This window comes from Oncorhynchus masou, chromosome 18, assembly GCF_036934945.1.
Source record: "Oncorhynchus masou masou isolate Uvic2021 chromosome 18, UVic_Omas_1.1, whole genome shotgun sequence".
Classification (NCBI taxonomy): domain Eukaryota; kingdom Metazoa; phylum Chordata; class Actinopteri; order Salmoniformes; family Salmonidae; genus Oncorhynchus; species Oncorhynchus masou.
The window spans coordinates 58,926,787-58,943,518 of record NC_088229.1 but is presented as its reverse complement, the minus strand read 5'-3'; the positions used below and the strand labels follow the sequence as shown (position 1 = coordinate 58,943,518).

Sequence of the window (16,732 nt, the reverse complement as noted above, 5' to 3'; positions counted from 1 at the left end):
GATAATACTGCCCTCATCGTAGAGGCGGAGGACATGTATGTGTAGGCCATGTATCTGATGCGCTCCAGCCAAAATGAGTATGGCATGTCATACTCTTTTTGGCCAGACAGCATCAGATACATGGGCTACATATAGTAAGACAGAGGGGTGCTGTTTCGCTCGCTCCGATGCTTTCTCCAATGAGATAGTTTCAACCATTTGCGAATTGAAGGAAAGTTGGCGGGTGCCCAGTGCACTGTTCGGATGCTGGAATTATTTTGAATGAACGTGCGAAGGTAACCTTCTTTTTGAAGTGATTTGTTTGACAATCAGATGAAAACAGGTACATTAGACTGGTTTGATTCCTTTTATACATGAATAGTTCATAGTTCATTAATATTCCCCCAGTAATGCACAATACACTATCTGCTATGAAGCCAAAACGGGGAGAACAGAGTTGAATACAGGGAAATGGGGGAAAGATACTGTATCACGATCTATGTAGTTTTGTAACGTGTTCGTGTTGCCCCCTATAGGTTATTGAGGGGAAGTCAGTGGGTAGTGGTGGGTTCCAGACCTTTGGCTATTCCATCAGTGGAGGTATGGACATGGATGAGAACAGTTACCCTGACCTCCTGGTTGGGTCTCTGGATGACCGCATCGCTCTGCTCAGGTAAGTTGTGGACAATAAATACAGTATGTATTGACTTGAATTGAATCAGCTAAAACTGCCATAACAAACTTGGATATAATTCATCCAGGATCTTGTTTGTGTCTCACTTTATTTCATCTGTCTCTCCTGCACGTCTTCTCTTGATAATAATATCTTTATTGTTGTCTCTGTCTTCTTATTCTTTGAGTAATCTTTTGACATTGTTCATTTCCAGGGCTCGTCCAGTTATCCATCTCTCTAAGAACTTCACCGTGCTGCCAGAGATTGTGGACCCTAACCTTTGTCCCCGTGGAAACAAATCCTGGTGAGAAAGGTTCCTCTCAGATCACGCTGTATGAAGTAAATTCATGTCCACTGTTATTTGACTAATGTCTCTTCTATGTCTTCTACAGTGTGACAGTGACAGTGTGTTTCTCCTACACACTCAGCAATGGAAACAAAGATTTCAAGAAAAACATCAGTGAGTTTCATTCCCTTTCTAATACGGATGAATGCACTCGCCTTTATATGTATTTGGACAGCACAGGAGGCTGGTGAGGAAATCATGGAAATCATGTGTTTGATGTATTTGATACCATTCCACCTATTCTGCTCCAGCCATTACCACGAGCCCGTCCTCCCCAATTAAGTTGCCACCGACCTCCTGCGTTGGATAGTCAAATCAAATCAAATTTATTTATATAGCCCTTCGTACATCAGCTGATATATCAAAGTGCTGTACAGAATCCCAGCCTAAAACCCCAAACAGCAAGCAATGCAGGTGTAGAAGCACGGTGGCTAGGAAAAACTTCCTAGAAAGGCCAAAACCTAGGAAGAAACCTAGAGAGGAATAAGGCTATGTGGGGTGGCCAGTCCTCTTCTGGCTGTGCCAGGTGGAGATTATAACAGAACATGGCCAAGATGTTCAAATGTTCATAAATGACCAGCATGGTTGAATAATAATAAGGCAGCACAGTTGAAACTGGAGCAGCAGCACGGCCAGGTGGACTGGGGACAGCAAGAAGTCATCATGTCAGGTAGTCCTGGGGCATGGTCCTAGGGCTCAGGTCCTCCGAGAGAGAGAAAGAAAGAGAGAATTAGAGAGAGCACATGTGGGGTGGCCAGTCCTCTTCTGGCTGTGCCGGGTGGAGATTATAACAGAACATGGCCAAGATGTTCATAGTGAAGCTAACTTTTTAAATTTGGCTCTATACCCCAGCATTTTGGATTTGAGATCAAACGTTTCATATGAGGTGACAGTACAGAATGTAACTTTTTATTTGAGGGTATTTTCATACTTATCTGTTTTACCGTTTAAAGATGAAAGCCCTGCCTCCCGGGTGGCGCAGTGGTCCAAGGCACTGCATCGCAGTGCTCACTGAGCCACCAGAGAGTCTGAGTTTGAACCTAGGCTCTGTTGCAGCCGGGAGGTCCATGTGACAGTGCACATTTGGCCCAGTGTTCTCCGGGTTGGGGAGGGTTTGCTTGGCAGGGATATCCTCGTGCACATTGTGCACTAGCGACTCCTGTGTCGGGTGCAGTGCACGCTGACCATGTTGCCAGGTGTACAGTGTTTCTTCTGACACATTGGTGCGGCTGGCTCCTGGGTTGGATGTGCATTGTGTCAAGAAGCAGTGCAGCTTGGTTGGGTTGAGTTTCAGAGGACGCATGGCTCTTGACCTTCGCCTCTCCTGAGTCCGTACGGGAGTTGCAGCGATGAGACAAGACTGTAACTACTGCACATGTTTTATTTTTTATTAAATCACTTTATGTTTCTAGTCTCCCCATGTGAATAAGTCAAGAGTACTTGGACAAATTCACTTACAGTGTAATAAAGTAGCATTTGGTCCCATGACGTCATCACGCTTGTGACTCTACAAACTCTTTGGATGCATTTGTTTTTTTTTTAGTTGGGTTTTGGTTGGGTTTTGGGTTATAATTTGCCCAATAGTAACTGAATGGTGAATGATGACTGGAGTAACTTTCTTTCTAAGTGGTGAGATAAGATGTTTCTGAACTCTTAAAATTGAAACTGCGGCCTCCCGAGTGGTGCAGTGGTCTAAGGCACTGCATCGCAGTTGCTAGCTGTGCCACCAGAGATCCCGGTTTGAGTCCAGGCTCTGTTGCAGCCGGCCGCGACTGGGAGACCAATGGGGCGGTACACAATTCGTCCGGGTTAGGGGAGGGTTTGGCCGACAGGGATGTCCTTGTCCAATTATGCTCTAGTGACTCCTGTGGCAGACCGGGTGCAGTGATGAGACAAAGCCTGTAACTAAAAAAGAAAAAGGGTTAAAAATGTGAAACTGGTAATGCCATGATATAAAAAAAAGTTCTTAATAAATAATGATTAGTCAGAGGCTTCAATAAAACATTACCAACAAAGGGGAGGTTAGCATTTTGGGGTACAATCTAACTTTCTCACATATCATTATTCACGATTCATTTAGGGTTATCCATAATCATGGTGGCATTCACATGAATGTAGAAATGTTCAGAACCTTCCACCAGTGTGGAGCTGTGGTCCTGTGGTAACACTCCTAGCTCCATGCAGATATGTGACTCCCAGCTAGAGGCCAGATTTCAATTTCAATCAATCAGATTTCAATCCCAGTGTGCTGCCTTCCAACTTCATCTCCCACTGTTTCTACTCTGTCTGTCAATAAAGCGTTAATAAAAAGCTTCTGTTCTTACTTAAAATGGCACAAGACAGTATTCACCATTGTGTTCCTACTGTGTGAAAACCAACTGCAAATGTATCCAACAGGTTTGTGCAGTCACATGCAAGCAATGTGGGACCCAATAATAAGCTTTTGAATACATTATAAGTGAATTTAACCTAGCGGTTAAGAACGTTGGTTCACTAACTGAAAGGTTGCTTGTTTGAATCCCCGAGCCGGGTAGGTGAAAAGTCTGTCGATGTGCCCTTGAGCAAGGCACTTAACCCTAGTTGCTCTGGATAAGAGTGTCTGCTAAAATACAAAAATGTACTTAGGACTTCTTTAAATGGGGAGGACTTGAAACATGAAGTGCTTTCTTTTCTAAACTGTAAAACAGATACACTTTATGTATGAAAATACCCTCAACTAAAAGCTGACATGCTATAATGTCCCCTAATTTGAAACTGGAGTATAGAGCCGAACAAAAAGAAAAACAGCTTCACTGTCTAAATACATACAGTATGGAGGGGGATGCACTGTATGTACTGTATGTATGGCTGTACATCTATCTACTTTTGTTTTTCCTCCCTTTGCAGTGGTAAAGTACACAGTGGAAGCCGACATGCATCGCCGGAGCCCTCGAGTTCTCTTCCTTGTCAATAAGCTTGCCACCTACACAGGCCTCCTTACCATGCCATCTCCTAAGACCGAGTGTCAGGTGCTGGAGCTCAGACTAGAGGTAAATACTGCACACACACACGCGCACACACACACGCACACACATGCACGCGCACGCACGCACACACGCACGCACAAAACACACACACACACTGTGCATTTGCAAAGTATTCAGACCCCTTGACTTTTTACACGCTGTTTTGCTACAGTCTTGTTCTAAAATGTATTACATATTTTTCCCCCCATCAGTCTACACACAATACCCCATAATGACAAAGCGAAAAACTGTTTTTTAGAATTTTAGCAAATTTACTTTTTACGTAATTATTCAGACCCTTTGCTATGAGACTCGAAATTGAACTCAGGTGCATCCTGTTTCCTTTGATCATCCTTGAGATGTTTCTACAACTTGATTGGAGTCCACCTGGGGTAAATTCAATTGAATTGACATGATTTGGAAAGGCACACACCTGTCTACATAAGGTCCAACAGTTAACCGTATCATGTCAGAGCAAAAACCAAGCCCTGAGGTCGAAGGAATTGTCTGTAGAGCTACGAGACAGGATCGTGTCGAGGCACAGATCTGGGGAAGGGTACCAAAATGGAATACTCTCCAAGTGCACTGTATATGACTGCTCACACAGGCACAGGCACACACACACACACACATATGACCACACACACACTCATCTGTATCATCGTCTCCAGGATCCTGTGAGGGACAAACTGGAGCCGGTGGTTTTCTCCCTTAACGTGTCCCTGGATGAGCAGAAACCCAAAGTTAGAAAGGCCCTGCAGAACCTGGACTCCTACCCTGTACTGAGCCACAAACAGAAAGTGACTGAGAGGAAAGAGGTATGTTACTGGCTTAGGAATAATTCCATTGAGTATGTAGGGAGTGATGAGTACGTTATGGAACTCTTTCTCCTCCTTTGCAGATCAACTTCCAGAAGGAGTGTGGCTCAGACAACAGGTGCACCAGTAACCTGCAGCTAACAGCTGCGTTTGCGAACGAGTTACTGAAGCCTTACCCCAGGTATGTGGAAAACACAGAGGAAGATGTGTAAAACACGGGGTGTCAGTCTGAATACGTTGAAAATTAAGTTGACTCTAATAACTGTAAGTTGGAATTGAATTAATCGAGACTTGATCAAGCCCCAATCATGTAGAATAGTTGGTGACAATTTCTTTGCATAGCCCACTCTACAGACTATCTACTAACCCTAACCTTAACCATTATCCTAACTCTAACCTAAACCCTACCCGTATTCTAAAACTTTCCCAAAAACCCTAACCTAACTTCAGGAAGCAGTTGCTTATCAACAGATAGTCAGTTGCTCATCAACAGATAGTTTGTTGATAGTATGACAATCTGTAGAGCATCTACAGATGGACTATCCAAATATAGTGTGACCCCGGTAGACCTCCCAAAAAAACGGCGTGGACCACAGTGCTTCAGATTCAACACGATCTCTCTCTGGTGCAGTATTTTGTATAAGGCCCCTAATAATTTAAGGGACCGAGTAGCGCAGGTGTCACTGCAGACCCGGGTTCGATCCCGGGCTGTATCACAACGGCCGTGATCGGGAGCCCCCATAGGGCGGCAACAATTGGCCCAGTATCGGCCCGGGGTAGGCCGTCATTGTAAATAAGAATTTGTTCTTAACTGACTTGCCTTGTAAAATAAAGGCTAAATAAATCATACATGAACTGTGATAGTTGCTCTCTGTTTGTACGCAGTCAGGGGAAACGCCAATTGCTGCAGTACAGCAGTAATGTGAAAAAGGTGGTGCTACTTGTGGAGATAACGAACGTGCCAGGCCCTGGGAAGGTAGCTGAGGACGCCCACCAGGCCATGCTCAACATCTCCACCCCCTCCACGCTCCGTTACTCTGGCGTGCGCTCCCATGTAAGTCCACCAGAGGGTGACAGAGGGTTAGGGGGAATTCTGGCTGTTGACTTGAATTGCTCCTTTAACTGCAGTACGTCCTGTACATGCAGATAGTAGAACCATACCTATATTATGTGCAGGATACTGGTGTAGAATGCCGTGCTGGAGAGACTGTTATGTGTGAGCTGGGGAATCCACTGAGGAGCAATGAGAAGGTAAGGCCACGGTGTTGTTATTCCACGTATCATGTATACCGTGCATTCATTTGAACCTATTGGCATATTGATTGGCAGTAGTTCAAATATTATGACCATCCTGGGGTTTTGCAGGTCTCCCTGCAGCTCATCTTTGAAACAACAGGGATCAACCTCCAAACCAGGGAGATTGAGTCTCAGTTGCTGTTGTCCACGTAAGTAACAGGAGGCATTTGTCGTCGCTCTATATCGTGAACTCATTATCAGATCGGCAACAGTCAGTCTTTATGTCCAAGGTTGAAATATGAATAGGGTTAAGTGGGTAAGCTAGCTGAATAAACACTTGTGTCGGTGTTGTTTCCCCAGGTTGAGTGAGCAGAATGACCTGTACCCGGTGTCTGTGGTTCTGTTGATAGAGACCTCCATCCAGACCTCCTTCTCCATGTAAGTGGAACTTTAAACACATGTTTCATGTTGTCCTGATGCCATGCTGTGTGGCTGGATTCATTCAAAATGGATAAGGAGGTATAACACTGTAGCCAACTAACTTCTGTTGAACCCCTCCCTTATCCTTCTTCTTCTCTCTTCTTCTTCCCCTTCTCTCCCTCTCTAAACAGAGAGAATCCCCTGGTCCAGACCTACTTCAGCGGGGAGGTGATGGGAGAATCAGCTATGAACACGACCAGTGACGTGGGCAGTCTTGTGGAATACACCTTCAAGGTGAGACACCAACACTTAGCTAACGTCAGCCATGTTGTGGGCTAGTGAGTCATGTTTCCCTTACATTCTGACCTGTACTTGTAGGCGTAACAGTTTTGTGAGGTAACATGTGGATGGAAAGACTTTGCCAATTCTTTATGTAGAACAGACATGCTTTGCTGTCACAGAATGAGGAATCCTGTCAGCTTTGTATACATTGTATTTCTATATCGATATCTGTCCTGTTGCCCTGTGTCTGTCCTGTGGTGACTTTGATACCACCCTGTTACCACCAGGTGTCAGTGGAGGGAGAGCCTCTGGGGGCGCTGGGGACCCTGGCCGTAGAGTTTGAGTGGCCCTTCGAGGTGACCAGTGGGAAGTGGCTTCTCTACCTGACTGAGATCGTCACCAAGGGTACAACTGAGACCCACTGTGTCCCTCCAGGGGACATCGTCAATCTTCTCAAACTCACAGTGAGTTACCAGAGTCTTGAGGCTCTATACAGGCCACCGAATTATATTGTATCTCTATGGCCAACTGGGACCAGTGTGTTATAAAAATATGATTAACGTAGGACTCCTCAATCTCTGTTTACACCCACAGTTAATCAGAAATATTTGCAATAGAGAGTACTGTTTGGAACAAAACACCCAATTAAACCAGACTTGAATCTGACTCACAAGTCTAAAAGAGGCTAAATATTTGTTATGGCCTTGTAATGGCGTTCGTCTGTTGAAGGAGAAGCGGACCAAAATGCAGCGTGGTGGTTACTCATGTTCTTTAATGATAACGAACGAGACATGACATAACTTAAACATACAAAACAACAAACGGACCGTGAAAAACCTATACAGTCTATCTGGTGACAACAAACACAGAGACAGGAACAATCACCCACGAAATACTCAAAGAATATGGCTGCCTAAATATGGTTCCCAATCAGAGACAACGATAATCACCTGACTCTGATTGAGAACCGCCTCAGGCAGCCATAGACTATGCTAGACACCCCACAAAACCCCAAGACAAAAACACACCACAATATCCCATGTCACACCCTGGCCTGACCAAATAAATGAAGACAAACATAATATACTTCGACCAGGGCGTGACAGAACCCCCCCTAAGGTGCGGACTCCCGGACGCACATCAAAACAATAGGGAGGGTCCGGGTGGATGTCTGTCCATGGTGGCGGCTCCGGCGCGGGACGTGGACCCCACTCTATCAATGTCTTAGTTCCTCCCCCTCGCGTCCTAGGATAGTGCACCCTCGCCGCCGACCATGGCCTAGTAGTCCTCACCCAGAACCCCACTGGACTGAGGGGCAGCTTGGGACTGAAGCAGCTCGGGACTGAGGGGAAGCTCAGCACTGAGGGGAAGCTCAGCACTGAGGGGAAGCTCAGCACTGAGGGGAAGCCCAGCACTGAGAGGAAGCCGAGCACTGAGAGGAAGCCCAGCACTGAGAGGAAGCCCAGCACTGAGAGGAAGCCCAGCACTGAGAGGAAGCTCAGCACTGAGAGGAAGCTCAGGCAGGTAGTTGGATCCAGCAGATCCTGGCTGGCTGGCGGTTCTGGCAGATCCTGGCAGATCTGGAAGAGTCTGGTTGACTGGCGGATCTGGAAGAGTCTGGTTGACTGGCAGATCTGGAAGAGTCTGGTTGACTGGAAGAGTCTGGCTGACTGGCAGATCTGGAAGAGTCTGGCTGACTGGCAGATCTGGAAGGGTCTGGCTGACTGGCAGATCTGGAAGAGTCTGGCTGACTGGCAGATCTGGAAGAGTCTGGCTGACTGGCAGATCTGGAAGAGTGGCTGGCTGGCAGATCTGGAAGAGTGGCTGGCTGGCAGATCTGGAAGAGTCTGGCTGGCTGGCAGATCTGGAAGAGTGGCTGGCTGGCAGATCTGGAAGAGTCTGGCTGACTGGCAGATCTGGAAGCGTCTGGCAGATCTGGAAGAGTCTGGCAGATCTGGAAGAGTCTAGCAGATCTGGAAGAGTCTGGCTGGCTGGCGGATCTGGAAGAGTCTGGCTGACTGGCAGATCTGGAAGAGTCTGGCTGACTGGCAGATCTGGAAGAGTCTGGCTGACTGGCAGATCTGGAAGAGTCTGGCAGATCTGGAAGAGTCTGGCGGATCTGGAAGAGTCTGGCTGACTGGCGGATCTGGAAGAGTCTGGCTGACTGGCGGATATGGAAGAGTCTGGCTGACTGGCGGATATGGAAGAGTCTGGCTGACTGGCGGATATGGAAGAGTCTGGCTGGCTGGCGGATCTGGAAGAGTCTGGTTGACTGGCAGATCTGGAAGAGTCTGGCTGACTGGCAGATCTGGAAGAGTCTGGCTGACTGGCAGATCTGGAAGAGTCTGGCAGATCTGGAAGAGTCTGGCTGACTGGCGGATCTGGAAGAGTCTGGCTGACTGGCGGATCTGGAAGAGTCTGGCTGACTGGCAGATCCGGAAGAGTCTGGCTGACTGGCAGATCCTGGCAGACTGACGGATCTGGCTGCTCCTTGCTGACTGGCGACTTCTTGCAGACTGGCAGCTCTGGCGGCTTCTTGCAGACTGGCAGCTCTGGCGGCTCCTTGCAGACTGGCAGCTCCTTGCAGACTGGCAGCTCCTTACAGACTGGCAGCTCTGGCTGCTCCATGCAGACTGGCAGCTCTGGCTGCTCCATGCAGACTGGCAGCTCTGGCTGCTCCATGCAGACTGGCAGCTCTGGCTGCTCCTTGCAGACTGGCAGCTCCTTGCAGACTGGCAGCTCCTTGCAGACTGGCAGCTGTGGCTGCTCCATGCAGACTGGCAGCTCTGGCTGCTCCATGCAGACTGGCAGCTCTGGCTGCTCCATGCAGGCTGACAGCTCTGGCTGCTCCATGCAGGCTGGCAGCTCTGGCTGCGCTGAACAGGCAGGAGAATCCAGCAGCGCTGTAGAGGAGGAAGACTCTGGCAGCGCTGAACAGGCAGGAGACTCCGGCAGCGCAGGAGAGGAGGAAGGCTCTGGCTGCGCTGAACAGGCGGGAGATTCCAGCAGCGCAGGAGAGGAGGAAGGCTCCTGCAGCGCTGGAGAGGCGAAGTGCACTGTAGGCCTGATGTGTGGTGCTGGCACTGGTGGTACAGGGCCGAGGACACGCACAGGAAGCCTAGTGCGGGGAGCTGCCACCAGAGGGCTGGTGTGTGGAGGTGGCACAGGATGGGCTAGACCGTGAAGGCGTACTGGAGATCTTGAGAGAAGTGCTGGCACAGGACGTGCAAGGCTAGGGAGGTGCACAGGAGGCCTGGTGCGTGAGGCTGGCACCAACTTCACCACTAACACGCACCTCAGGACGAGTATGGAGCGCTGACCCAGGTGCCATCAAATCCCCGACACGCTCCGTCGGGCGAATACCGTACCTAAAGCACCAACTCAGCAACTCCCCCATAACTCTCTCCTCCAATTTCCCCATTAACTCCTTCACGGTCTCTGCTTCGCTCACCTCTAACACCGGCTCTGGTTCTGGTCTCCTCCTTGGCTCCTCACGATAAACAGGGAAAGTTGGCTCAGGTCTGACTCCTGACTCTGCCACACTCTCCCTGAGCCCCCCCCACCCCCCAATACATTTTTGGGGCGGAGTCTCGGGCTTCCTTCCCGCCGCCGTGCTTGTCTCTCCAACTGCATTCTCCTATACCCCTCTTCGCATTGCTCCAGCGAATCCCAGGCAGGCTCCGGCACTCTCCCTGGGTCGACCGCCCACCTGTCTATTTCCACCCAAGTAGTGTAGTCCCGATATTGTTGCTCCTGCTGCCGCTGTTGCTTCTCCTCATACCAGCGCCTCTCAGCTCTCACCGCCTCCAGTTCTTCTTTGGGGCGGCGATATTCTCCAGGCTGATCCCAGGGTCCTTCTCCAAACAATTCGTCCTTCCATGTCCATTCCTCCCTTTGTTGCTCCTGCCTGTTACCACGCCGCTTGGTCCTGTTGTGGTGGGTGATTCTGTAACGGCGTTCGTCTGTCGAAGGAGAAGCGGACCAAAATGCAGCGTGGTGGTTACTCATGTTCTTTAATGATAACGAACGAGACATGACATAACTTAAACATACAAAACAACAAATGGAACGTGAAAACCTATACAGCCTATCTGGTGACAACAAACAGAGAGACAGGAACAATCACCCACGAAATACTCAAAGAATATGGCTGCCTAAATATGGTTCCCAATCAGAGACAACGATAATCACCTGACTCTGATTGAGAACCGCCTCAGGCAGCCATAGACTATGCTAGACACCCCACAAAACCCCAAGACAAAAACACACCACAATAACCCATGTCACACCCTGGCCTGACCAAATAAATGAAGACAAACATAATATACTTCGACCAGGGCGTGACAGGCCTAGATTCAATCAGTTCAACCGTTAACCAGTGATAGCCGACACCCGCATAGCTGATATTTTGGCGGGACGGAGGTGTAACTATGTTGGAGCTGTCAAATCGGAGAGCAGCTGCTCCCCAGCTAACAACAAAGGTTTTTACATCTTTAGAGAACGTTCCCATAATAGTCTCATTAGGTCATGAACTAACGTTTTCATGAGAACCTTTCCATGATGTGCAAGGAATGTCTCCAAGAGACCATTGCCTTAATGTCACATGGAAGTTACCCAGAACGTGGTTACCATGTTCACAGAACATAAGTTATTCATGTAATAGACAAGTTTAATTGTGTGTCCAGTTTTCGGTGGGTTAGGAGAATATTCAATCAGCATCCCACCAAACATACACAGACCATGGTTGCCATGTTCCCAGAATACAAGATATTAATGTTCTAGACACGTTTCATGGGAGCGTTGCAAGAACATTCGTGTTTCCCCCCAAAATGTCTTTACACATCACATCTTGTTACTGTTGTTGAGCCAATCCGATCACAATTGCCTAGGGAGGAGGGGCTATGGTTTCTTCTGGTCAGGGCCTAACTATACTGGCCCAATAAGCACATTCCCTATAGATATTGTCACGCTGTATAATGATGGGAGACAGGCGCAGGAATACGTAATAGTTTTCAACCCAAAATAAAGTATGTCATGAAAATGGGGACAAAGCCCAACAACAAACGTTTGTGTGTGTGTGTGTATATATAACACAGGGATGTAACAAAAACAAACATGTATGTATAATAACACAGGGTTGTAACAAAAACAAATATGTATTTATACAACACAGGAATGTAACAAAAACAAACATGTATGTATAATAACACAGGGTTGTAACAAAAACAAACATGTATTTATATAACACAGGGATGTAACAAAAACAAACATGTATTTATATAACACAGGGATGTAACCAAAACAAACATGTATTTATATAACACAGGGATGTAACCAAAACAAACATGTATTTATATAACACAGGGATGTAACCGAAACACAAGAGCGAGGTGTAAACCTCTAAATAATACAGGGGACGAGACCCATAAAAACAAGTGCACAATAACAAATACAACAGAGCCTTAGACCACTGCACCAACAGAGCCTTAGACCACTGCCTTAGACCACTGCACCACTTGGGAGGTCACAGAGTTTGCATTTGACTTAAATGTTGTTCTCTTTCACCTTGATTAATTCAAAATAATGGGAGCATTTCAACAAGGAAATGGCTAAGCGGGGTAAGAACACAGCTGCCATCTTTCTTTGATTTTCAGCTTTACGGTAGCCTATTGGAAACGTGTTAGCCTACAGCATGAATTCTGTTAGTATGAGACAAAGCTTTAAAAATATATATAGCACGCCGGTAGAGATATGTTTCTGAAAGTAATATATGGCTTACTTGAAAAAGTAACTGTAATAACAATACAGTATTTGAAGACATGAACTCGTTATATCACTCCTACAAATAAAAGTAATACAACTGTAAGTAATATGTTACCCCAAACATTGGTCTCAAGTGATTCTGTTGCAATTTGACCATTTTTTTCCACATTAAAACTTGGAGATGGAACTCTGGGTTGTGTATTGTTTTTGGTACAACTGGCATCATCATTGCTTGAATTGCAAATGTGAGAAAGTACAGACATGCTACAGCAACCAATTAGGGGTGTTGCAGATCGAAATCCAGTGACGAGAGGCTGAGGGGAGTCTTTATCAGAGACGTATGTTGTTCTACACAGTATATATGTTGTGTGGATTTAACAAATACGGTCTAGAGTTCTACCAGTTCCCATCTTTCAATGAGAAACTCATTTCAATTAGATCAGATAGCTGTGTTGTAACGGTTGCCAAATGAATACGTGAACATCTATTGCTCAGGAAGTTAGAGTTGTCTGACACCACTAGCGGGGTCTAGAATCCAGGCCACCACCAATGACGAACAACCAAGTCACTGTCCCAATAAGGGATATCTCTAGAGCATGTGCTTATTTGGCCAGGATAGTTAGGGCCTGTCCAGAAGAAACCCAAAGCCCTCCTCCGTAAGCAAAGGTGCGAATGCACTTTGACGTAAATCTCAGCTCTGTTAAAAGTACACTGAAGAAAAAGGGTTATTGATCCCAGGCGTTAAAACAGGTTAATATTCCCCCTAACTAACAGAACTGGACACTCAAACATCAAGAGAACATTACGGGTAACGTAACAAACATGTTCTCACTCCCTAAAATTGTTAGCTGGGTCTTGATCATTGTCACGAAGCCACACCCGTCCCACTTGCGTTAAAAGTTCAGAACAAGAAAGTGTAGGCTATATAGAAATAATGAGGTTAAAGGTGTCATAAACAAAATGATGAGCATTTCTATCATCCTAATGGAGGTGTAGATTACATCTCACATTCCGGTGTTCCTACTTCGAAACAAGGCTGTGTTGGGTTCGACTCCGAAGCAGCCAATGTCTGCTTTCGGTATAATGCCAGGAGACGCTTTTGGATTCGACCTCCGACACCACCAAAACAATCGCTAAGCAGATGTCGGGTAAAGCAGATCTGATTGAATCGAGCCCATCTGCACCGCGGACATTCAGCTTTACACCATGATTGACATTTAAAGGCAATGTTCCCGCTTTAGCGGAGACTGCATTCACGGTAAACGCTGTGTATGTCTGCTCAATCGGAAATGACCTATACATTTCTGTCTTGGAATCTGTAACGTTTCAGCAATACAGATTGAATAGAGCCCTATGTCTGCACAAAGATAGACTGAAAAGGTCAATGATATTTTGAGAAGTTAGCAAGTTTGTCTTTATTTCCATTCCAGTAATTACTGTTGTAACGTGATGTAATGTGTCTCTTTGTTTGTCGCCTCCCCTTCTTTGTATATTCCTCTTCTACCTTTTCTCTCTTTCTCCTCCTCTCCTCCTCTCCTGTCTGTCTCTCTCTGCCCAGTTGTCCAAGAACAGGAGCAAACGTCCCAAGCGAGCGGTGGAGGGCGAACACCCTCGCATCATCGAGCCACAGGCTGTCCTTACTGTGCTGACTCCTCGTAAAGAGACCTACCTCCTGGTGATGACAGGCCATTAGACAATTGAATTATGTTCATGATCTACCAATTCTGATGCTGGGATCATAAAAGCTCATCCAGACACTTACTGTAATTTAAGGGCTCTAGAAGCACCATTGATGAGCCTAGTGTCTAATGTCCGGTCCTAATTCTGGGCATGTTTTTGTTGTGAAGGATTGTTCAAAGTGGACAGCCCGCTGTGTGACGTTCACCTGTCCCTTGATCAACATGTCTACCTCTGCCAAGATCATTGTGAGGTCACGGGTGTGGAACAGCACTATGCTAGAGGTGAGAGGTCAGATGATACAGCAAGACTCTTTGACCAAAAGGGTCAAATTGCCAAATCCGAATAGGGTCATGACCATACCTTTTTGGGTTGTGTGTGTGTTTGGCAGGACTATAAAAATGCTTTGAGGATTAAGGTTAGAGGTCAGGCCACACTGAAACTTGTGACGGACAACCCCACCATCAAGATGGAAAATGAGACCAGAGAGGTTAGTGTCATAACGATAATGATGATGATGTAGACAAATGGTATTCTTAGTATGGTATGGATGATATGTATATTAATTGTGATATTCCTCTCTTTCATTATTTCTCTCTTTCTTTCTCTCTCTATCTTTCTTTCTTTTCCATCCTCCAGTTCATAGTGGACATTGACCCAGTCCTTGGGGTGGAAACACCTTACGAGGTTCCCCTGTGGATCATCATCGTTGCCGTGGTAGCAGGAATCCTGCTGTTAGGAGTCATCAGCATCATACTATGGAAGGTGAAACCCTAATGACTTTCTGATTAATAACTATAACTATACTTTTTGTGGGTATCATGTTTGAATGTAAACCTGTTATGACATGTCTTTTGTGCAGTGCTTGCTTGCAATAGTATCCCATTTACTCCAATGCACCAGTAAAATAAATTATTCTATGTTGCCTACATTTGTGATTGCCTTTTTATATTGACTGTGTTTGTATCAGGTATGTTATACTGTACCTATCAGTAATACTCCATTAAACTCAACTGCGCTAGTTTTAGCATGCTACTGCTAGTGACTAGCCTACAGTATGTATAAGTGCTTCCCCATTAAACCCAATAGCACTAGCTCGCTACCGCTAGTTTCTGTAGTCGTTAGCTTCTCCATGTAGCTCCAGTCTAACTGTACCGCGTGGTCCCCCAGTGTGGCTTCTTCAGGAGGGCCAGCAGGAGGGAGATGTACGAGGCCAAAGGCCAGAAGGCTGAGATGAAGAGCCAGCCCTCAGAGACGGAGAGGCTGACTGAGGACTACTGAGACAGGAGAGGCCCCCAATGAGGGGCCATGCTACACTCCACTAGGGCGCCTGGGTAATGCAGTCCTCCGGCCTCCGCCGCGGGCAGCGTCTAGCACACTAGATGTAACGCCTTGTAGATTGTGGGATGAATTTGGTTGTTGGATAGTAATGTGTCGAATGGGAATTTGGATTTATTCCATACTAACTCTTCTTCATTGTCAATTCTAACTAGCGTTTGTGTCTCCCTTCTTTTTCAGGCTGATAGTGTGCTGTATCTAATATTTTCTACTTGTCTTTTCTACCGTATTTACGAAGTATCTATTCTGCAGCATCTCTCACTCTCCTGATGAATGACTACTCTTTCCTTTTCAATCACTTTTTTTTACTCTATGGGAAAATACATTTCTAACAGAAATTGTCTAACTTTGTCTAATTCCTGAGTTTAGCCTCCAGATATTCCAATTCTTACATTAAAAAAAAAATCAACAGTTCAACACTATTTGAATATGGCTTTCCATAATGCTGTGTTGTCTACCTGTCTGTCTTCTCAACAGCTTGGCTTCTTCAAGCGGGCCATCTACTACCGGATTATGCCAAAGTACCATGGAGTGAAAATCCGTAAGGAGGAACGCTACCAGTTTAACATGGGCTTCCAGCCAGAGGATCCAGACAAGAAGTACTGGATCACCAACTGGACAGAGATGCAACGTTACTACTACTGAAACCCTGACCTATGCCCCTGAACTCTGAACTCTTGACCTCTGCCAAAGTTCAGGAGCATTGTGTGGAAGGACACAAGGGTTTTTGGGATGTCACACAACTTGGAGGGCACAGCACACAGACCAATTGTGAATACTGATCACTGACCACATTGATTCTGGAACCTTTCTCCTCTGTAGATTTCATCAAAATATTTTTTTGTTCTTTTTTTGTGCAATATGCCAAATATTCTGTTTCAGAAATTGCAATGTTTAAAGTATTTTGATGAAAGCAGTGTTGTACATTGAAAGAGTGTTTAAAAATCCCAGTTTGGTTGTAAATTTGATTTATTTTCCTACCACTGCATATTTAAAAAAAAAAAAAACCTTTGCATGTATATTTTTCTTCCATATGATCTATCTGCAAGTTCCTGAGCAAAGTAGTTTTTTTGTCGTCACTGTTTATTTTTTTAAATCAGGTGAACGAGTCTGTAGAGAGTCTGTCAAAATTCTTAGTGAATGTACTGATCCTTTCATATCTCTTTGTTTTAGAATGTCACTGATTGTCAGTGGT

At 46.0% G+C, this 16,732-nt stretch overlaps 1 protein-coding gene across 1 annotated transcript in view; it reads left to right on the top strand.

The window, feature by feature from the left end:
• itga3b (integrin, alpha 3b) overlaps window positions 1-16,104 on the top strand; it is a 57,506-nt gene extending 41,402 nt beyond the window's left edge. The window contains exons 9-26 of the mRNA XM_064923953.1: window positions 516-652; window positions 867-956; window positions 1,045-1,112; window positions 3,885-4,027; window positions 4,675-4,821; window positions 4,905-5,002; window positions 5,707-5,875; window positions 5,998-6,072; window positions 6,187-6,266; window positions 6,418-6,495; window positions 6,669-6,771; window positions 7,047-7,223; window positions 14,081-14,197; window positions 14,370-14,483; window positions 14,591-14,689; window positions 14,839-14,964; window positions 15,370-15,533; window positions 16,015-16,104. Coding sequence (XP_064780025.1) covers window positions 516-652; window positions 867-956; window positions 1,045-1,112; window positions 3,885-4,027; window positions 4,675-4,821; window positions 4,905-5,002; window positions 5,707-5,875; window positions 5,998-6,072; window positions 6,187-6,266; window positions 6,418-6,495; window positions 6,669-6,771; window positions 7,047-7,223; window positions 14,081-14,197; window positions 14,370-14,483; window positions 14,591-14,689; window positions 14,839-14,964; window positions 15,370-15,480 — 1,932 coding nt within the window. The 3' untranslated portion in view covers window positions 15,481-15,533; window positions 16,015-16,104. The remainder of the gene's footprint in view (window positions 1-515; window positions 653-866; window positions 957-1,044; window positions 1,113-3,884; window positions 4,028-4,674; window positions 4,822-4,904; window positions 5,003-5,706; window positions 5,876-5,997; window positions 6,073-6,186; window positions 6,267-6,417; window positions 6,496-6,668; window positions 6,772-7,046; window positions 7,224-14,080; window positions 14,198-14,369; window positions 14,484-14,590; window positions 14,690-14,838; window positions 14,965-15,369; window positions 15,534-16,014) is intronic.
• The last annotated feature ends 628 nt before the right edge of the window (window positions 16,105-16,732 follow it).